At 39.5% G+C, this 21,684-nt stretch overlaps 2 protein-coding genes across 3 annotated transcripts; one reads left to right on the top strand and one right to left on the bottom strand.

Annotated features, from left to right (window-relative positions):
- Positions 1 to 10,655: 10,655 nt before the first annotated feature.
- Positions 10,656 to 15,823, bottom strand: zcchc9 (zinc finger, CCHC domain containing 9). Of its 2 annotated transcripts, none has more exons than XM_061072099.1 (6): positions 15,788 to 15,823; positions 14,082 to 14,455; positions 13,163 to 13,313; positions 12,248 to 12,340; positions 12,096 to 12,164; positions 10,656 to 10,964 (listed from the first exon to the last, which is right to left on the bottom strand). In XM_061072099.1, the coding sequence occupies exons 2-6, from the start codon at positions 14,442 to 14,444 to the stop codon at positions 10,852 to 10,854; spliced, it is 789 nt and encodes a 262-aa protein (XP_060928082.1). In that variant the 5' UTR covers positions 14,445 to 14,455; positions 15,788 to 15,823; the 3' UTR covers positions 10,656 to 10,851. The 2 variants fall into 2 exon arrangements, with proteins under 2 accessions (XP_060928082.1, XP_060928090.1); XM_061072107.1 differs by having other exon boundaries at positions 14,082 to 14,459; positions 15,788 to 15,816.
- Positions 15,824 to 16,982: 1,159 nt separating this feature from the next.
- On the top strand, positions 16,983 to 21,422 carry LOC133000604 (hatching enzyme 1.2-like). Its single transcript, XM_061070588.1, has 10 exons — positions 16,983 to 17,061; positions 17,152 to 17,184; positions 17,269 to 17,334; positions 18,068 to 18,117; positions 19,202 to 19,271; positions 19,349 to 19,463; positions 19,550 to 19,722; positions 19,807 to 19,888; positions 19,976 to 20,097; positions 21,355 to 21,422. Exons 1-10 carry the CDS (start codon positions 16,983 to 16,985, stop codon positions 21,420 to 21,422), a joined length of 858 nt encoding a protein of 285 aa, XP_060926571.1.
- Positions 21,423 to 21,684: the final 262 nt, after the last annotated feature.

The following is a 21,684-nucleotide window of genomic DNA, read 5'->3' as shown; positions in this document are numbered from 1 at the left end:
TCCAACATGTTGGATGGGACCTCCTGAATCCACTGCCACATAACTCAAACACGTTTTAAGCTATACACACTCAGTTTTATGAAATTATACAAAATTGAGGCAAAGTTTCCACTAAAGTCAGCATGAGAGACAAATTCAGGATTTTGGTTCAATGTGACCAACAGTAATTACATCTTATTACATTACATGTCATTTAGCTGACGCTTTTTATCCAATGAGACTTCCAATTAGTGTAGTCTTAAGATTTTAGGGTTATACTTATAACCTTTGAAACATATTAAACATACTAGCATATATTCTGTACCACTGAAACAACATAGTATACTGTATATGGACTTGCAAGTCAAAGCAATAATTTTCTTCCCTCTCTCAGTGTCCCAGTGTGTTGATTTGGTTTCCCTGTCAGAGAAGCAAAGGCAACAAGCTGTTTGCCACATGTTGTTGAGAGGGAAATGAAGGGATTATGGAAAGAGCATGATTTGAGTTCTGCAAACAGACACTCTCTCCAAGAATAATTGCCTTAGGAGGCTGATCGGGCATTAAAAGGACACACACAGAAACAGGGGGCCCACATCAACTGATTCTCCACAGAAACGTATAGTGTGTGTGTGTGTGTGTGTGTGTGTGTGTGTGTGTGTGTGTGTGTGTGTGTGTGTGTGTGTGTGTGTGTGTGTGTGTGTGTGTGTGTGTTTGCGAGCATGATTAGAATCGACTGAATAACCTGTTCAGCTCTCCCAGACGGCCTCCAAGTGCACATGTGTCAAGGGTCGTGGGAAATATTAATTTCAAGTCAGAGATTCTGCAAGATAATTCTGAGTTGTTTACTAAAAAATCAGAAACAAACTCAGAACCTCAATATATATAAGGGATTATTCTCCATCTTGTCCTATGTTCTACAATTGGAATGTGCTAGTTTAAAAAGGCATAGAGGTAATGATGTCTGATCTACTGAGCGTGCCACATGGCTTTCATATTTCTGTTATACAAGCCGATAGCCAGTCAGAATTACCTTTAGCCTCAGTGTACCCTCAAGTTCGGCCTGTATCATTGATAACAAGGCCAAAATACTTGAGACGCTAAGGTGCACAACTGAAAGTAAAATATTGTATAATCTGTATTTAATTAGATGTAATGATACAGGTTCGGACACAGCCTCCTCCATCCTGCCCACAGGCCTTCATAATGCATCCTCATCAGTTAAACAAACTGACTAAGAGACATCTATGTAAACACATATCTGGCCTTGGTTTTTGTTATTGTTTTTATTAGTTTTGGTTGTTGCTGACTTGCCAGCAATGCGTTGACTCCACTGTGGGGCTGTGTGAGATGAGATACACGTAAATCCAACTGTATTAAGCAACATTTTGGCTAAACAATGTTATTTTCTGTCCAGTAATGTAGCTGGATCTGTGGTCAAAAACACACAGAAATATTCTTTATGTGGGCCAAGTGAAGCTGGGTTACTCAAGAGCTGAGGACTTTCTCCTCTATAATATGGTTTCCTCCTGCTGAGCGATAACCAGAGATAACTTATGCCTAATTGATATTACAAGGCTCAAATGTTGATTTATTTATGAAAATGCCCATAGTCAGCTCAAAGCAGCTTCTGAGAATTCACAGAATTTCGGTTTGGTTGATCCTGACAGGCCTCTGAGGAATTAGAGATAAGGAGGTCAACAAACCTGTGCTCTCTCCAGGGTTTGGGGTCATTTATTTAGATTGGCACTGTGTTTGGTTTGGTAGGTGTCGATGAGAACAGGCAGTGAAGACAGTATCTGCAAAGTTAAGTAGAGTGTTCTTGGAAGCTGAGCTGGATTCTGTATTTAAGGACTACTTCACGGTGTAAACATTTTCTCATGTTTTGTTGTAACTTATCCCAAAAAAAACTACTGTAAAACCATATGAAACAATATCACCATGATTGGATTAACAGCAAGAGCAAGAATTAGTGGGCTGTAAAAAATGTTGAACTATTTTAAGTTCCTCTCAATTTGTTTAATTTGTTTCAAGGATGACACTGCACTTACCTTGATTGCTGTTATGTGACGTGATATCGCAACAGAAACAAAATATGATGGGGGCCAGATATTCAGACAGGTTGTAAACAAACCAACAGTTCTAACCAATGATATATATAAAGATGGTCAACATGACCCAAAAATGAAGCGATTATAATCCCCCCCTGGTGGATGGTGGCAGTATAAGCCAAATGAGGTGTAAAGCCATACTGTGTATAAAGATGAATGGTAACTGTACAAAGATGTATCCAAATTATCCCTGATTCGAGTCCTGCCTACTTGCGCATTTGTTCATTGTACCTAGCACCTGCCAATACATTCGTCAATCATGACATAGCAGGTATGACCATGCAACATGCAATAGATCAGATGAGAGCAGCTTTTAAACTTATCTAGTCATCAAACTGCCCATGTCTCTAAATCTGTTTATTTTCAGCAATGTTGCTGTATTATTGGGCTGCTGTGAAAGAGCAGGCCATCCACTTACCAGAGGATCGACAGTTCAATCCCATTCCGAACCCATTTCGGGTGCCACTTTGATCCTGAAAGCAATGTATGAGTGATAGAGAAATAGACGCACTGTAAGGGTGAATGGCAAAACAGTAAAGTGCTTTGAGTGGTCATTGAGACTAAGAAAGCACTAGAAAATAAATACAAATCATTTACTATTTACAGAACTACAAAGAACTTGGTGAGTAATGAAGCTCAGCATAAGTTCAATCAGAGGGACCTTCCCACATTCAATCAATCACAGAGGGGAGCTTACAGGCAGACCCTATGAACGAGAGGTTGGGCTGTCAGAAATTAAAACAGAAATGAATGTAAATGTAAGCAGCTTCATTGGTAATTTGATTATAATAAAAATTATGCAATGAAATCATAAATATATTCTTTATTAATTAGTGTATGACACAATTATTATTATTATTCTGTGTTGCTGTCCATTATTTATTATGAAACAAGCATTATGTTACTCCACAGTATTGCATAATGAGAAAGTGACCCTGACTATGTTTTGTCCAGTGGACTCAACGAGAGCCTTCAGAAGTTGCCTGGACATATGAGATAAACAGAAACATGTTTCCCAGTGGCTTCAGGCATCACCTGAGGGCTTGGCCACAGAGCACAGTCTCATTAGCTCCAATAGACTTCTAACCTTCATTTTCTCCTCTCCTCCATCATTAGCCGTAATTCTTCACTTTCATCTCTCCCTCTCTGTACTACTCAGGGATCCTTCCGCCTGTCTTCAGCATCGCCTACACCCAATAGCCACAAGCTCTTAAGGCTAGATTCTGCAGTAATGACTTCCAGCTCAATCTTCAGGTAACAAGCATTTCCTGGTAGTTGTGTTTGCCTGAGGACAACTTACTGCAGCTCCCTGGGATCAGTGGTGTCTTTGTCAATGTTATGTTCAGACTTCGGAAATATAATATTGCAGGCTTTGTCACTCTGTTACATTGATGGCTTTTTTTTTCATGGAGAGGTTAATAAACTGTGACAGCTATATAACACTTCTCTGTATGTCCCTCATCAACAGCTCCACAGAGACCCAGAGATGTTTGACAGTGGACGCATCTTTAACTGTAAACTGGGAAGATACAACTTATATTCCAAAGCATCGCCACGATTTTTTGGAAAGAATGATTCTTCAATGAACAACACAATGAACATGAACATATTCTAGTATTTGCTTAATATGTCACTATGGATATCATCCATTTGTGAAACCAACCTTTTGGATGCACACACAGTAAATAAAGACACATGCTGGCATCCACATTTTAAAAGATGTGTTATTTAGTATATCAAAACAGAGCATATACTTAATGAGTTTTGCTAGGTTTTATCAGTTTTTCTCATTGAAAATGTGTTCATTGTTTTTTCAGTCTCAAGATGAACAAGACTGAATCTGAAGAACTTCCTGTGTTCAGATTTAGAGAAAAAATGATTTTGTATGTTTTTGTTTGTGTTCATGTGTTTGGTCTGTTTGTTTCAGTTTCTTTTTTGTAGTTTGTTTGTGTGTATTTTAATTAGCTTTGTGTTTTGAGAGGAGGATTTGAAACTGTATATTTATGAGTCCCTTGTTTTTAGTCCATGGGTTTTTTGAGTCTCTGAATTTTATTTAGTCTCTGAATTTTATTTAGTCTCTGAATATTATCTAGTCTCCTCATGTTTGTTTTGAGTCTCTTTGTGTTTGTTTTGAGTCTCTTTCGTGTTTGTTTTGAGTCTCATTTGTGTTTGTTTTGAGTCTCTTTCATGTTTGTTTTGAGTCTCATTTGTGTTTGTTTTGAGTGTCTTTCGTTTTTGTTTTGAGTCTCTCTTGTGTTTGTTTTGAGTCACTACATGTTTGTTTTTAGTCTCTTTTATGTTGTGTCTCTGTATTTATTTTGTGTCTATTTGTAGTTATCTTGCATCGCCACTCCATGATGAGTCAATATTTTACCTATTTATCAAGGTACAAAATAAGGCTTCCATTACAGTGGCATGTAGTAGGGCAATAAAGTCAGTACACTGTTGATGTTGTGAAATTTAGCAACATTTGCACAAAAAAAGCCCCACAGCTGTCCCTCTCCTCACCCATCAACCCCTCTCTAACAAGGAGGGCAGTTAAAACACAGTCCATAAATGTAGGCAGTGAAGTTCATTAGGGCTGGCCTAGTTTTGGAGGCAGGGGCACTGGAGAGGGGCAGAGGAGCTTGAATCGGGGTCTGGGGGGTTCTTGGTACATGACTGAGATTATGGATATTTACTGTTAAAGGGACCTCCATGAGCTGTTGTCAGTGGGCCCAGAGACTCGAGCAGCAGTCCTGCATGGAGGGCTTAGAATGGGATGAATCTGCATCCAGGCCAGCTGAAGTAACAATAGCATTAAACCGTCCTGTGAAGACACTTCCTGTGTCTGTTTGGTATGAGAAGAACTAACACAGAAAATCATCTTTATCCTGTATGCAGGAAAACAAAAAACGGAGGGATCTGTTCTATTGTAAAATGAATTGTAAAAGGAGGCATACATTGAGGGACAAATATATTACCACTCTAAAACTGTGTGAATTTCCTTATAATTGAAATTGTTCTCGGATGTTTGTTGTTAAAACAAATCTCCCTACCTGTACACTTGTTTTTGTTTGATGATAAATCCCCCAAAATGTATAGAAACATCCTTTAAAGAAAAAAGACATTTGAAAGTGCTCAAATGCCATTTGCTGTGTAAACTGTTCTGCATGTGTGCTACTGAACCAAAGTATTTTAGTTTCCTACCTTACTATGTAGGCCTAGGTTCACATCCAAAGCTGAGTCTTTGGTTTAGTCAACAACAGTACTTTGGTTAAGGTCATTGCGGAATATAAAATCTCTATGAACCTTATTGATCAAGGCCGTGATCTTTCGCTATAATGATCAAAAGTTATGAGAGTCTGAACAGAACACTTTAATGCAGGAGTCACTATAAGCATATATGCAGTGATCCAATATGTTGGCAGAACACATGATGCAAAGGATCATCAGAGTCATTAAACTTCATTCTTTGGGTGACATGGAAGTCTGTACAAGACTTCATGATAACATTCAGAGAAAACATGAAGAAAAGCAGCAGCGAGATGCTTTACAAAACCTTCAGATGCAGAGTGTGGGTACTTCAATTTAGAACAAACAAATTGGTGAATTATTTTCAATGGCTATGTCACCCTCTTCTTCTTTGATGTTTATCAGCAGAAGGAATACCACCTGCTGCAAGTGTAGTGCAAGCATACACTGTGAATAAAGATGGCAGTCATGATGGCTCTTCTAAAGTAAAGCCAAAGCATCTTAATCGCCACCTGGTGGCTGGCCTAAGTCCTGGCAACAAATCCCACATCCTCCACTTGTTTTTCAGATATGACCTCCGGGTAAAAGACTTAGAATTGGCTACTGACTTGACCCGCAGTTTGTCTTTCACACATGAACAACAGAGAAGGAGGTTCTCTGCACAGGCACGTTCATAACAGCAACAAATCTTCCGCATTATTCAGACAACGTATCCCAGCATCATTGTTGGCTCTTATCACCACAGACTCCCTTGACATCTTTGTCGGTGTCCTAAATATGTATGACACTGCTTTTTCACCTAGAGACTACTTTCTTTTAGTGTGTTCATAAATGATGATTTATCAGATATTTCTTTCTCAAAGATGGTTTCCTTCCGTTTTGGTAGTTCTTATCAACATCTGATGTAGGTTCAAGTGTTTATTATTCCGGCAAGTTTGGTTTCAATCAATTATTTGATGATCGAAAGGATGAGGCGTCATGATTGACAGCTGTGAGTGCAACTGATTCATGATTGGTCGACTGCTTGCATTGATAGGACCTCACTACCAAAGGCTGCTCTCCCTGATTGCTACTGCATAGACTCTTGCTCCAAATGCCCAAGATCATAGCTTTAATATCCAGGATATTTGGCTTCATTTCTGGATAGCGGGAGAAAGTGGATACGTCGTCCATCCTTATTTACAGTCTACGAGTGTAAGTGTGGACCGTGTAATGTTTGGTTCTTAAACAGTTCTCGACCAAAGTTGACTTGCTGATCAATTCTGAACCACCCATGCTTCTAACATGACTAAAGATGTTGAAAACAACTTTTTATTTGTAGGCATTGTCATAGGAGAAACCCTGTGGTGTTGAAATATAAAGATGTATATCTGTTCAGTAAAAGCCAAGGAGTAGAAAAGGGTGAAGGGTGGATGTTGGGCAATCCAGTGACAGAAAGAAAATAGTTGGAAGAAAGACCCCTCTGAGCTTCTCTTAAATTGGAACCAGGATATGTCTGTGAATGAGTCCACTGTGCTTTTGTTATGAGCACACACACACACACACACACACACACACACACACACTCTCACACACACACACACACACACACACACACACACACACACACACACACACACACACACACACACACACACACACACACACACACACGTCTCTCCTGTTGATAAAACATTTGGTCGGATTGTGTAATCAGTCTAAATGAGCTGTGTGCTGGCAGTGAGCAGCAGTTCTCTGGCTGCAGTTTCAGTCTGCCTCCATGAGAACGTATCAGTCTCTGTGGTAACCAGTCATGGGGGGGTCTTCTGAGGGTAAGCTCCAGGAGGTAGTCCCCTCCCTCCAACAGTTGTGTTTACTATATACTTCACTTTTACCCAACCAGGGAGTCTTGTGAGGAGAACCAACCCTTCTCAACGTGAGCTAGAACAAACTGGTAAAACCTACAGTGTCTGCAAAATAATATATCAACACTTATGCAAGGAACTAATGCACATTCTATAGCATTTCCTCTGCAAGTCATTCCTTGATTAGCAGTATGTAACCCATGAAACAAAGTAACGAGACAGATTCGGATTTGAAGGCTGATCGAAGATGAGGATGAAAGTTTGGCACAGCTAAAACAAGAAGGTGTAAAGTCAGCCCCAGTGAGGGAATATTCAGTTATTCAGAAATAAGTCTGTGAATACATCCCCAGAACCAGACAACTAGTTCATTATATGTGACTTATCAGACAGACTTCCGATGGACTTAAAAAATGCTTCTGAAAGATTTAGCCAGGCTACCAGCGAAGACAGCTCTAAATAACAGTGATGATTGGCTGGTGCAGCAAGAAGACTTTTTTATGAAGCACCAATATTTTGAATGAAATGTCTCAACAATATTGGAAGGATTTGTTTCAAACAGTTCCCAATAGGATCTATCACAGCACTGGTAGTATTTTCACTATTTTCTTATACGCCAAGATATGTCTGCCATTGACTGAAAACTGATCGGAGTTTCAAAGAGTTGATGGTTTTTCTTTGCCTCATCAGTGATGTAAGACCTTGTTTCATGCTCTCCAGGGGAAGTCACACACGCACACACACATGAATCTTATTTCTATGTCCCGGAAAACAAAAAAACGTTTTCTTCATTAAAACAATCTGGAGTGAGCTGCAGTGTATGAGGAGTCCTGTAAGAGTCCGTGTTTCCCACTTTTAGCTGCTGACACATAATGCTTGAGGATCAGTGTTTTGAATAAATCAGGGTGTTGTCTGCCTTATTGATGGGTCACATAAGGCTCTATTCAGGCACAGACTCAACTGCCCCCCCCCCCAGCTGTGACAACTCGAAACAGACCATCACATTAACACATTATCCCCACATGTATCTTGTAGCTCTAATAATATTTCTTTTTATGAACAACAATGTATCAATTAAATCAATATGCAACTATGTACCCTTTCCAACAGTTAATTATGAAATTGAAATATGATATGGTGACAGCAATAAAGAAAATACAAAAATGTAAAAGTAACACAATTCTTGAGTTTCAACCCATGTAGGGATTTTCATTTTGCACACACATAACAAATGACCAGTGTGTAAATGCAAAATGTTGTGGTCTAACAGTTGTTTGGATAAAAGTGAAACACAGTGAAAAGAATATGCTTTGTATGAATGATGTGACTATGAGATCCCTTATCACTTCAAGTGAAAAGAAGAAATCATCAGATATGTGTGGAGCGATGAGGAGACAAGAACCTTCTTGACCTGTGCAGTAACACACTCTGCTGCTCTTGCATTTGTGTATGGAGTCCTAGATCTATGAGCATTGGTACGCCTTTTGATTGTATTTGTAACTCATAATTTGGGATTACATTTTAAAAGAATGTTATCTTTTGGCCGAAGACGTTTCTGTTTGCTTCTGCCTTCTATTGAATCAAATCATCTCTTATACTGTACTTTAACGTTTGCTGTTGTATTTTTTTTTTCAAAATTCCCTGTGTAACTCTTTAATCCTATCTAAATGTTTTATTGTCCTATGTTGGCAAACTTGCGTTACCAGTTCTTTCAGGTCAGATAAAAAGTCCTCGGTCATCTTGTACATTCCAACAGGACTACAGACCTTCACGTCACTGCAACATCTTCCTGACCCGGCTCAGTGCTGCCTCTGTGTGGCTGTGTTAACACAACACAGCCAAATTAAAACCAAAACATTCTTGTTTTTATACATCTCTAAGTGGAACCAGCCTTGTGCCATCTTTTCTCTCTCTTACATAACAATATCGATTAGAATTAACATTCAATTACATAAAGTAACTTATGTTAACTGCTTAAATTGTCTTATTTTGTCTTCTCTTCCCCGATGGGCACCATCTGCAATGAAATGAACACTGGCGGTGCATTCTCACCGAAATAAGGTTCTCTTTTGAGTAGGGTTGGGTACCGAGAACCGGTTCCAATATGGAACCGGTTCAATACAACCGGTACCTACCCGGACCGAAATGCAACGGAGATTTCGGTGCCTCATTTCGGTGCCTGAGCCAATCGAAGACTGAGGTCTCCGCTCGTCCCGCCTCCTCACACTTCCGCTCCTTCCTTCACGGGAAGCGGCGACTCCCGCCGGGCCCCCGCGGGCGCGGCTGCCGGTGGACAGACTCCTGTCCCCGCGCTGCCCGCGCCCCGCGGGGGGGGGGACCGCCGGGCGCATTTCCTCCGTGGCGGTGCGCCGTGAGCGGCTCCGCGACCGGCTCCGGGTCGGCTTGGAAAGGCTCGGGGCGGGAGGAACGAAGACCAAGCCGAGAAATGTTTCATAAAAGCGACCGCATTTTAGGGGGCCGAAGGCGGGGGGCCGAAGCCCCCCTGCGACAGCCCCAGCCGCGGAGACACGGGGGTCTCCGAGTGATGGAAAAGCGACCCTCAGTCTTCATTTGGCTCAGGCACCGAAGTCAGAGTCAGGAGTCAGAGTGTGTGTGTTTTGTATTTATTTTTATTTATTTAAGTATAGTGTAAACTTTTGTAAACAGTTCGTATGTTATTCATAGTTTTAAGTTAAAAAGGGTTTTGTATTTATTTATATTTATAATCTACTTTAAACAGTTAATATATTTGGCAATAAAAAAAGCCTTTCTTAGTCAAGCATTGTTTTGTGCACTTTTTTGAAAAAAGTATCGGTTCAGGCACCGTTTAGGCACCGGTATCGTTTTAAAAGTATCGGTTAGGAACCGGTATCGGATTAAAACCAAACGATACCCATCCCTACTTTTGAGTCTCTGTTTTACAGGATAAGTTGAGTTTGACCTGCAGTGTCATGAAGCTCTGTGATTTCCAGCTTGTTTCAGAGTAGGAGTAGGACTGACACTCTGCCCCAATTAGGAAATACTGGCTGTGTGTGTGTGCGCGTGCGACTTTCTACTGTTTGATTGAAACAAACAAAACATAAGATGATATCATCTTAAATTTCATCTGTGGATGATGATCATGCAACATGACGAAAAGCAACCAATCCTAGATAAAACCAAAAGACACTAAATGGACATCATGATGTTAATTACTTGTCAGCAGACAAGTAAATTACCAAATCCTTCTACTTCATCTCATTGTTTTCCTGAGTCCAGCTAAGCTGTCGTCTGATCCATTCAGTGAGAAAAACTGTAAGATGCGTTTTAAAGCTCTGAAGAAAGACAAAAATTAGACATAGATAAAAAAAAATGTAATTTTTGTCAAATAGATATAAATCAGCTAAAAGATGATCTTGATACTTTCACCAGTAAACATCTCATAATTGTACACGATGATCACCTTTAAACAATGTTACTCTTGCAGCAACTAAATAAAATCAGACTGTAAATATATGGGTGTAACATTTTATTGAAGGGACTTTAGCTATAAACAAATATATTAGAATGTGTCTAAACCACTTCACTGTGTGTGAAGGCAAATACTCGATGTAAAACAGAACAGGGGTTGGTTAGAGATACATATATGAATTGTGTGAATGAAACTCGTGTCAGAATTCTGTCCTTGAGCTACAGATCATCTTAGCAGCTCAAAACTTCACCACCTTAGTCGGTTTGGGTTTGGTTTTCTTCACTGGAAGGTGTACTTCCTCATGGTCTGCGCTCATGTTGTTGGACAACCAGCCCACCGTCACAGAGTTAGCTGCAAAAACACAAAAAGGAGATATCATGAAGAGTGATGGCTCTTCACCTTCGTTTACCTCCAATGATCTGATCTCACGACTGAAGGCAAGTAGTTTTAGGCTCACTACAGCGGGTTTCACTTGATGTCCTCCTCAGTGTGCAGACCCAGAGAAAAGCTACAAGCACCACTGACAACATTAAAGGCTCAATGTGTGGGATTTCATGATATCCAGTGGTCAGGGTACAGTGAAACCACCTTAATACAGCAACCCATCATCCTTCATCTTCTGAGCTTGTAAGAAAAACTATGGTGACCCAAGTTCCCTCTGTCCTGGTGACTTCTCTTTCAGGGGAAAAAGCCCAATGTCAGAGTCCAACCTCTTATTTAGGGTTAGGGTTATTTAGGTGCAGAGAGTCTTTAAGAGAAAGTTTAATGCTTTCAGTGCGTTTAGTATGCATCACTTAATATATGTACTTACAATTTATTGTTTAATTATTCACCTTTTTCCAATATCCATATGTCACAATGTAATGTCACATTTTCCATGTCAGGTGACCGCATTTACCCTGAATCTCTTCACAAGTCTAAACTAAATAGGCTAAGAAGAAAAGCATCTAAAAAAAATGGAGATAGACTTAAATCCAACTCTTCATCTTGACTTTCAACTAGCTTATCGAAATATTTTATGTTACACTTTTGAGATCTTGATGCTTTATAACTATATATTCTTACAGTATTAAGACTTTTTGACATCAGACAACTGGATATTAAGTTATTAAGTCAATAAGCTAGCAAATATTAGCAGCAGTTTGGCTCGCAGCCTCTCAAAGACATCCTGTGTACACTGACCAGCGTCAAAGAACACTGACTTTTTTTATGTGAAACAGCTTCATTCAGAATTTAGACTGGATTGAATCAGCCGCTCAGTTTAATTTGGAGAGGAGGAAACAACTCCCATGATCCCAGGCAGCCAATCTCTGTCTTTAGTCATTATTTTGATTAAACAAGAATGTGAACTATAGTCCTGCACCCTGAGGAAGTTTTTATTCCCGTTACCTACATGTAAACTTGTTTACATTCAGCTGGAACATTGAAGCTGACACTCAGCAGGCAGACTGGTTGAGGAGGAGACAGACAGTAGGGACTCACTTGCAGCCTGGTGCTCCGGGCAGTCCTTCTGAAAATGTTCCACTGAACCACAAACACGACAGGAGCCTCCTGCACAAACACAAACCATTGTTTAAAGTAGCAGAAAATGTATGATGGTACAGAGATTGTTAGAGTGCAGTGACGGTTTGTACCTTGTGCATACATTCCCTTCGGATTATCTGGGCAGGATCGCGACAAGTGTCCAGTCTGACCACAGATGAAGCACTTTGCATACGGGTAATCACCTGAGAGAAACAGCATGTTAACACAGTTTTAGCATATTAACCCTCTGAAAGCCGACATCCCGTGGGCGGCCCACAAGTGGCTGCAGGGGAGTGTTCACATTGTTAACAGGATCCTATTTAAAATAAAGATTATATTAGATACAAGATTCTTTCTTTTTGTACTGGAAAGGCAGCAAACCCTAATAGTTAGAGCTTTTTCTGCAGCAGAAAGCCAAGAGCTCTGTCTTCTACCTCATCATGTTGTACGCTCGAGATTGTCCACTAACCAGAGGATCAGCGATTCGATCCCAGTTTCCCCCATTTGACGTGCTGAAATGTCCTTGAGCAACAGCAATCCCAAAACTCCTCTGACAGCTGTTCTGACAGTGTATGATTGATGTATGATAGACAAGTGCTGCTCATAGATGCACTGTATGAATGTGTGAAAATATACACTCGAAAGGGGGTCATTTACACCATGTTTTTATAATGTGCTCAGATATCCTCTTATGGAACCACGTTTGCACGAGGATCACCAAGGACATTTTTGCTAAAAACATGGTTTTGAAGAATCGGTCCCCATTTACTTCAATTGTATTGGATATAACTGCAATCCTGTTTACCCCTGAAACTCCCAAAAGGTTTTGTTGACTCAAACACTTCACCCCCTACATCGGCATAGTGATGAGTAGATAATGAGTAAATTTAAACATTTTAAACATGACACAGTAATGGAGTTCTTTGTTAGATCTTATTTTGTTCAAATAAATTATGGATTGTAATAAATTGTTCATGATTCTATATTTAGAAATTTCAGTATGTTTTATGTTTTTATGTCCTCACCGAGAGCCGGGTCAATTTTTGCTTTACATTTGTGGATTTCATGTTCAGTGGAGCCGCAGCGATAGCAGATGTCTCGGCCCATCTCCTCGTCTCCGTCTGCCTCTGGACAGTCTGCCAAACCGTGACCTGGCTTCCTGCAGTTAAAACACATCTGAGGAGAAATAAACAGCGTCAGAGGAGAGAGAGAGAGGAGCATCTGAGAGAATACACACACTTTGGTACTGATCAATATTGTATTTTCAGGATCGGGTCTTTTACCTTACACTGCTCTAATAGCAACATATTCAGCCATAAGAAAACAGTTTTCAGAGAAAATAACAGTAAAAGGACCACTTCGTGTTCATCAGCAGTAGCAGACAGACATAGTGGGGCATTTAGCAGCTAAAGAGGCATATATCCTTCAGAAAGTGGAAGACCAAAAACAGATATAAAGGTGAGGGAATACAGATTCATCAATTTGATATCTGCGACAAAATGTTGGTGTTGTGTTTTCAGACGGGAAATGCCGCAAATAATAAATTGTGCAGATGTGTCCAAAAGTGTCCAAAAAAAAAAATAAGCTGAAATATTTGTCTTTATTAAATATGTTTTATAAAAAACACTTCCTCATCTACCTCACTCATCCGGAAATAAAGAAATTCTAAAAGTATTATGATCAAACTTCAAACGCTCTGTTTTGAGCGATAGTTCCATCAGTATCAGTGTATAAAACAGAAGGTAAACCGTCACACTGACTAAGCTCAACCCGCACTAAATTGTGTCTAATTGTTAATTGATAAAGGTCCAAAATTATCAACTGATTATCAGAACAGATGCAGATCTATTAATGTCTACTGATTTCACCTCTTATTCATGTCCTCACAGCAGGTCTACAGACCAAATATCTGGCACCTGCAATAAATGGTTTGAAATCACTCACCATGCTGCTCTTTTTGTCTGTCTGTCTCTTTATCCTTCTGTCCTCTCTTCTCCTGTCTTTCTTCAAGGCCATTGCTACCTCTTCCCTGAAATCCTGGCCCTGCTCCTTGCCTTGATTACCAGCTCCTGGCAGTGGCTGTCCCTTCTGCTGGAGAAACTCCATGAATCCGTTCACATCCTCATTGTCGTAATCCTTCTTCTTGCGGTTTGGTCTTTTCACAGCGGATCCACCAGACTGTGTCCCCCTTAGGTGGTCACCAGAGCTGCTTGGCTGACCTCGTCCCCTGGCTCTAAGCTCAGTCCATGGAGTGGCCTCTGCTGGTTTGTGCTTGTGGACGTTATTGGCTCTCGCCCATCTCGTCATGACTGCACCTTCTGGCTGAGGACAAACACAGAAACAGAATATATCAAGAGGAACAGTTCACAGCAACACAGTGCAAAGTTAACAACTTAAAGGAGATTAGATTCAATTACTACACAGTACACAAGTGCAGTGCCCGTTCTAAACCTGCCTGTTTGAAAAAGGGTTGTTTACTTTGCCTGTGATAATGCTGCGCAGCCTGTGAATTTGACAGCTTTGTGTTCTTCCTACCTGGTTTATCTGCAATGAAGACTTTTACAGACTTTAAAGACTGAATTTGCTTTATTACTGTGCAGTGCAATTTACAGCAGCTATAGAGCTACTTTAGAATTATACCATTGATAATTAGTCATTAGTGAGTCCTTCTTAAACAGTTCTACAATATACTTTCACTCTTCTCTTGTCTGCCTGCTGGACACTGTGTAGAGCCTTTTATAAACAGTCTTGATGCAGATAGAAGTCTGTGTTCATCCTATCGTTTATCTGCAATGGAAATGTATAGTCAATGTTCTTTATAACGTTAAAATGAACTTGCTTTATTACTTTTCACCAGTGTGACTTATTAACTGTACCTGCTGGTATGATCTCATACATTACATGTCGGCTATTTCAGGTATGTTAAGTAACTGACAACACCTTCAAAAAAAGTTTACATTTTTTCCAAATAAAAACTCCAATACAGCTTTTTTTAAATATTTAGTCAATCAAATTTGATCTGTATAGCCCATATTCACAAATCACAATTAGTCTGACAGGGCTTTAACAAGACTTGACATCCTCTGCCCTTGTAAAAAATGAATGTATTGCGTGTCCAGATTGTACACGTACACACGTACACACTTTAAAAAACCCAAAATGTGGGGCGTCTGCAGGAACAGTTTGAATCAACTTTTAAATCTGAACTTGTTAACCCATTATTTCATCCCTCAAGTGGTTTCAATAAAACTGGAAAGGTCGAGGAGTTCTTCATAATACACACACATACGGCAAAACAAAGAGCTCAACCTCTGAACCTGAAGTGATCTGCTCAACAGAACAAAAATAAGAGTCTGCAAAAAAGTGTTGGCCGTCTCTTCTCTGACTGTTCAACAACACAATCGCTGACCATTTTAGGAACAAGTTCAGTTTTTCAAATTCCCTTTAAGAGGTCTTCAAGTTTAAACTCTTGCACTGATCCACACATAAACATTGAATCTACCAGCCGTTTTCCCGATGTTAGGATAATAACTATAAATATCTGAAGTGGTGTTATTTTTATTTAACAAAATACAGTTGCAAATTTTGTATGTTTTTTTTTCATCCAGCAGAGTAAAACGTTCAAAAGAACATTAATGTGTCAACGTTACCCTGTGAGGATTTCCGCGTGTTTGTTGTATCCCGGAAGTGATCGCTCTTCTTCTTTGTATTTGTTCCACGAGTAAGAAGATCATCTGCACTCTTCAGGGCGCCCCCTACTGTCTGCAGCGTTAATGGTCTGAACCAATGTGGTCAATTTTGTACAGCAGTTTGGCCAATCTTATATCTTAAAAGGCTGTTATCTCAAAATGAGTTTTCCCTTGTACACTGCACCAGAAATCCCCACTTCAAAATGATTTACATCAAACCTCCAAGTACTATTTCTGTCTGTAACCTGAAGGTTTGATTTATAAATTTCTGATTTATGGAATCATAAAAAGAAATACAAAATCCCTTCTGGAAAGACCTTTAAGATCTAGTTTCAACATTTTTAACATTTGCAATTGTTCGAAATACCTCTGTATCTCAAAAGTGATGTACTTTCGCAAAACTGTATCCTTAGGTACTTTCACTACAATGACTGGAGGAGTTTCATTCAATAATCAAGCATCATATAAACTGTTGATATGTTTTGTCTGAAAAGTACAGCTCACACTGCACTCAGGTAAATTGCAGTACAAGTAGATGCACTGCATATAAGTTGTGTTGTCATACAGTAAAACTCAATAAAAATTGAGGCGCTCAAGTGTGTAAGGAGAGAACTTGTCAACTCATCATCTTGTGGGCTCCAACTATAAACCAATGTCCAATGCATTGTCTATCTTTGAGTCCGGTGACCCATACATCACAACACTGTTAATGTTGTTTATCGTCATCAATATTGTATTCACCTTATCACAAGCAAGAATCAGTCCATATTGCAAATCATCAACATCCAGTTTCCATTCAGTAATCACACTACACCGAGCTGACACAGTCAAAAATCTGTGTACTTCCCCTGTCACAGAGGCCTACCTACACCGGTCTTTTCCTACATACTTTTGTATGCTGTTTTAATGCGCCCCAGAGTGGTCAAACTATGTATTACATATCACCAGAGTACAGCTTAAAGTAAAAACAAAAACTTTATTGTGGATCCAACAGAGGTATAAAGGTAATATTTGTATTCCGAGGTTAAGCACAAGTATCTCGGGAATTGCATTTCATTACAGATCAATTGTAGTACTTGCAGACTGCACTAACAACATGACTGAGGCTCATAGGAATAAATTAGGCTGCAGCTCACAGGTGCTTTGACCTGCTCTGATGATTATGGAGCACAGCTGCTCAGTCATGTTGAGTCTTCTTATCGCTGCACTTTTATTTGCAGGAAACCTGAAAGATGGTAAGAAATCGCCGTGTGGGCAGCTGCATTTTTACTTTTATTGTGTAGAAAACCAAATGTGTGATTTTTGTCTCATCTGCTGAATTTCAGTCAACTCCAGTCCTGTTCTTGAAGCTAGCAAAGGTACAATTTATTGTCATTAACCCTGCATCATCACTGAGTTGGTATTTGTGAGTTTTTCTGTTTCTTTTGTCAAACTTTAAACAGTACTTCAAGAGGACTGGCTCATCACAGCATTGGATTATATGGAATCATACCCAGAGACATTACAAGGTGAGGCCAGACTGGAATGCTGACCTGCCAACATGAATTAACGAGAGCTTTATTTAATTTCTTTAATTTGTGGGTCTCATACACACACACAACTATGCCCGTAACTTCAGACGGCATAAATTTATACAATTAAACAACTAGAGCAGCTTTCACAATTGGGACAAATCAAAGATCGCTGGCAAAAAACATTACATGGAACTGACTCCTGTCTTTTCCAGGCTCCTAAAGGCAAAGGTAATCAAACTTTAAAAGAAATATATCAAGAGTAATCCACTCCAATTGTGTTTCAATATTCCTGTATTTTCTTGACCCATTTATTTAAAAACTAACTCTGTTAATTCATAGATTATACAGTGGTTAAAAAAATGTGACTTACTTAAGATAAGATAAGATACACTTTATTAATCCCACACACATGCACAAACATGCAAAGACACACTCATGCATTGGGGAAATTAGTCCTCTGCATTTCACCCATCTGGTGCAGGACACACTGCAGAGCAGAGCAGTGGGCTGCCAGGTACGGCGCCCGGGGAGCAGATGTTCTTCCCACTTCAAATAACATGGCCCACACTAACTGCTTTAAAATATGTTCTTGAATAGACCAAGGTCAACAGCCATCATAAATACGAAAGTTCAGTGAATTTAATATCTGTAGCTGATTAGAAAAGCCTCTAAGAAAGAACTAAAATTTGCATTTATTGTATTTTTCCCTTTTCCTTCATTCTTGCAGAGCTGCTGTCCAAGAACTATGCAGTGTTGGAGGGCGACATAATGTTGTCGGTGAGTAAATCTCTCCGGTAGTCTGTTATGTGGAATAGGCTCCATCGATCAGATCTGCAGTGTTCAGGAGCGGTTTTGTTGAATCTTCTAACAGAGGTGCTTCAGCTAAGACTTGCTGTCAACTTAACTGGACACAGTGGCTGAGTAGCACAGTCACTAAAGAAATAAAACATCTGTTTTTTTTAGACATTTTTCTCACTATGGGCTGATCAATGTTCAAACTCTGCTTTATGACTCACTTGACAGCTTTATGGAAACCGATTGAAAATATTTCCCACAAGTATTGAATGTTCACTATGTAAGATTTAGGTGAAAGGGCTCTATTGACAGAAATTTAATATGAAAATATCCTAGTTATTTTCACAAGTGGTTTTCATCTAAAATGTATGAATTGTTTTATTAACCCTAGCATGGGGCCTTTTATATTTAAATACTTTATGTCTACAACTGGAGTGGGTCTTCTCTACTAAGACCCCCTTTGACAAACTAAACACCTTTTTTTAGTTTTTATGACAACTGAAGGCTACCACAGGGATTCTTTGGGAGGGTGAGGTGACAAATGTTCAGCAGCAACATGCAACCACTAGATGTCACAACATTTTACACACTGAACCTTTTTAAAATCACAAACACAAAAAAAAAAAAAAATTGACAGACAACAATTTCACCTTTAAACGCTTCCCAACATCAACCTGCACCATCCCCATGGATTTTTTAAGTTCTGCTGCATATGTGTAATAGATTTCAAAAGAATTGTAAGTGGATCATTGGTCTCACTTGTATAACTCTGGGTCAAATCTGCAGTTGCTTATAGTGAATAGAAAATGTACTTTTTTTCCCCTCAGCTGTATCTCTCCCTCTTATGCCTCCTCCCTCTTTGTCTGTCACTCTGTTTTATTTGGACATTGAGCCACTCGATCAGTTTGTAGCTTTCAGCAGAAGTCACAGTTCTTCTGATGGCCACTCCTTCATCCTCCAGGACTTGAATTAACAACAATAGACAGGACAAACTATGGACACTCTGCAGACATTTCTTTGTATTAACTAACTTCCTTATACTTGAGGACAATTATTTTACCTACAGTCTGACAGGAATGCTGTGGGAAATACGTGGCCAACACAGAAGATACCATACCTTATCAGCCCGGAGTTAGGTTAGCAGTCTGTGGATTTTTAAATAAAATCAGATTGCTGATTTGATTGTAGTTCACAAATCTTTTTTTTTTTACAGCCAGTCGGACAGAGGACATCCTCTCTGCTATCGCCATGGTTACTGAGCACACATGTCTGACCTTTCACAAAAGAACCACTGAGGCTGACCACATGCACTTCATGATCGGCAAAGGGTGTGTGCTATTCTCATGGTCAGGTTTGAAAATTGGGGTTGATGGTTTTTTTGTTGCCTTAATATGCATCAACTGTTGTATTCCAGATGTGCTTCATATGTGGGCATCATTGGCGGTGGGCAGCCTGTGTTTATCGCTCCCCAGTGTATCATGGGTAACATCGTCCACGAGATTCTTCACGCGTTGGGTTTCCATCATGAACACACGAGGAAAGACCGTGACCAGTACATCACCATTTTGCCTGATAATATCATGAAAGGTGATTTTCGTGTTCTCTCCTGTTGAATTTTGTAGTGATGATGCTGTGTCTCTACTGAGTGAAAACAATATGGTTGTGTTTCAGGTAAGCAGAGAAACTTCAAGATACAACAAGGAAACACTTTTAATCTGCCTTATGACATCAATTCCATCCTGCACTACGGAAGGTAAAGTGTCAAATAAAAAGCATATAAATACGTTTATTTCTGTATTTGTCCTCCAAAGTGATTAAGTAACTGATTTTATTTTTTCAGAGGGTTTTTTTCAGCAAACGGTCTGGATACCATCGTTCCATTAAAATCTATGAACGATATGGGACAGAGGGTTCAAATGACAAAGCTGGACATCCAGAGAGTTCGTCACCTCTACAAATGTGGTATGTGCTCTTTGTTTCTTACATCTCTGAACATTTTATAACGTTGCACTTCCACTATGCATACTTTGTACATGATTTTATTTGCTATGCTCCTTTAAAGTACCGTGTTTGCAAGTATTGAAAATAAATGCAAGTGTTTATATCATCAGGATATCTTACAACGCAATGCCACTGGACATGTTTTTTAGGTGTACACTGAGCTGTTCTATTTAAACGTGTGCCTCTGTGCAATCAGTAGTCTGTATATAACTGTAAGATGTTTAAAATAATGCTTAGAGGTGAGTTTGAATAGTTTTCCACTTCAATGTGTATTTCCACTTATGTAAAACCTTTAGCGTCTCCAGAGGAAGACGCATGGAGTCTGATAAACCTCTTCAAGGGATGTCACTTGTAGGCAGCAGTTGGGACAACTATTCTTAAAAATAAAGTACATCCCATTCTCTGAACCAAACACTTGGATGTTCACAGTTCAGAGCTGTTGTGATGTAGGGGCCAGGCTTTGGCCTCAGAAGATTATATTTCGTGAGTCTCAAAGATATAAGAGTGAATGGCTTGAGAACTATTTCAATAGTGATGTCCCAAATGTAAACTCTAAGCAGCTTTTGTATTTCACACATGTTTATTTGGGTACCCATGCAAATAATATTTTTAGAGGTTTATCTTGCTGTAATGCAGGTATTTTGTCATAAACCACAGCACTTGATTAAATATATTTGACCTAATTATGGTGCTAGAGGAAAAGTCAGAGAATTACCAAAGTTATTATGAAGAATCATCTGGGTTTCATGAATGTCTGCACAGGAATTCAATCCCTGTACATTCAGTTGTGGTCTTCCTTTGAGCTAGAGCGTAGAGAACCTATAAATGTTTTTTATTTATATAGAGGTTTTCTTGTTTGATGTCCACTCAAAGTGGCTGTACAGTTTATTGCCATTCTCACACACATTCATACAGTGCATCTATGAGCAGCCCTTTTTGCTATGGGTAAAAATAACTTTGAGATTTGAATTTTATAATGTGCACTTCAAACCGCATACAAAGTGACATGGGAGACATATGTGAACATGGAAAACCATGCTTAATTCTGTTTTTCCACCTCTTGACCAGATGCAACAGAAACAGAGACTGGGAATGAACTTGTTGAAGTAGACAAAGCGGGCAGTGGGTCAAATGCAGAGTAGGAGGAGATTCCCAACTCCACAACCCAGAATGTGAAGGTTTCCATCAAGAGAGGGAAACCAGAATAAAACCCCACAGCTTCACTGCAGCCCCTGGTTACTGCCACTGGAGGGCGCAATACCAACCAGACAACAAGCTTAAATTGAGCTGATGGAATCTTTTATTAAAACAAACATACAAACCAGTTTTTGGTGGATTTGTCTTTACTTGTTTCACATGTCAAGATTTTATTTGTAGAAACTGCTACTAAAGTAATTTCAGTTGGAGTCCTCAAAATTAAATGTACTTGTATCTTCCACTGAAATAAAAATATTTCAGCTGCCAGGTCATATGTTGAGTACCTTGTCTGTAGCAGTTTGAAGTGTATGTTAGTGCGTGTTCATGGTTTCAAAGAAACCAAATCCTGAA

This window comes from Limanda limanda, chromosome 1, assembly GCF_963576545.1.
Source record: "Limanda limanda chromosome 1, fLimLim1.1, whole genome shotgun sequence".
Classification (NCBI taxonomy): Eukaryota; Metazoa; Chordata; class Actinopteri; order Pleuronectiformes; family Pleuronectidae; genus Limanda; species Limanda limanda.
The sequence above is the reverse complement of the archived record's forward strand: the minus strand, read 5'-3'. Positions and strand labels throughout refer to the sequence as shown.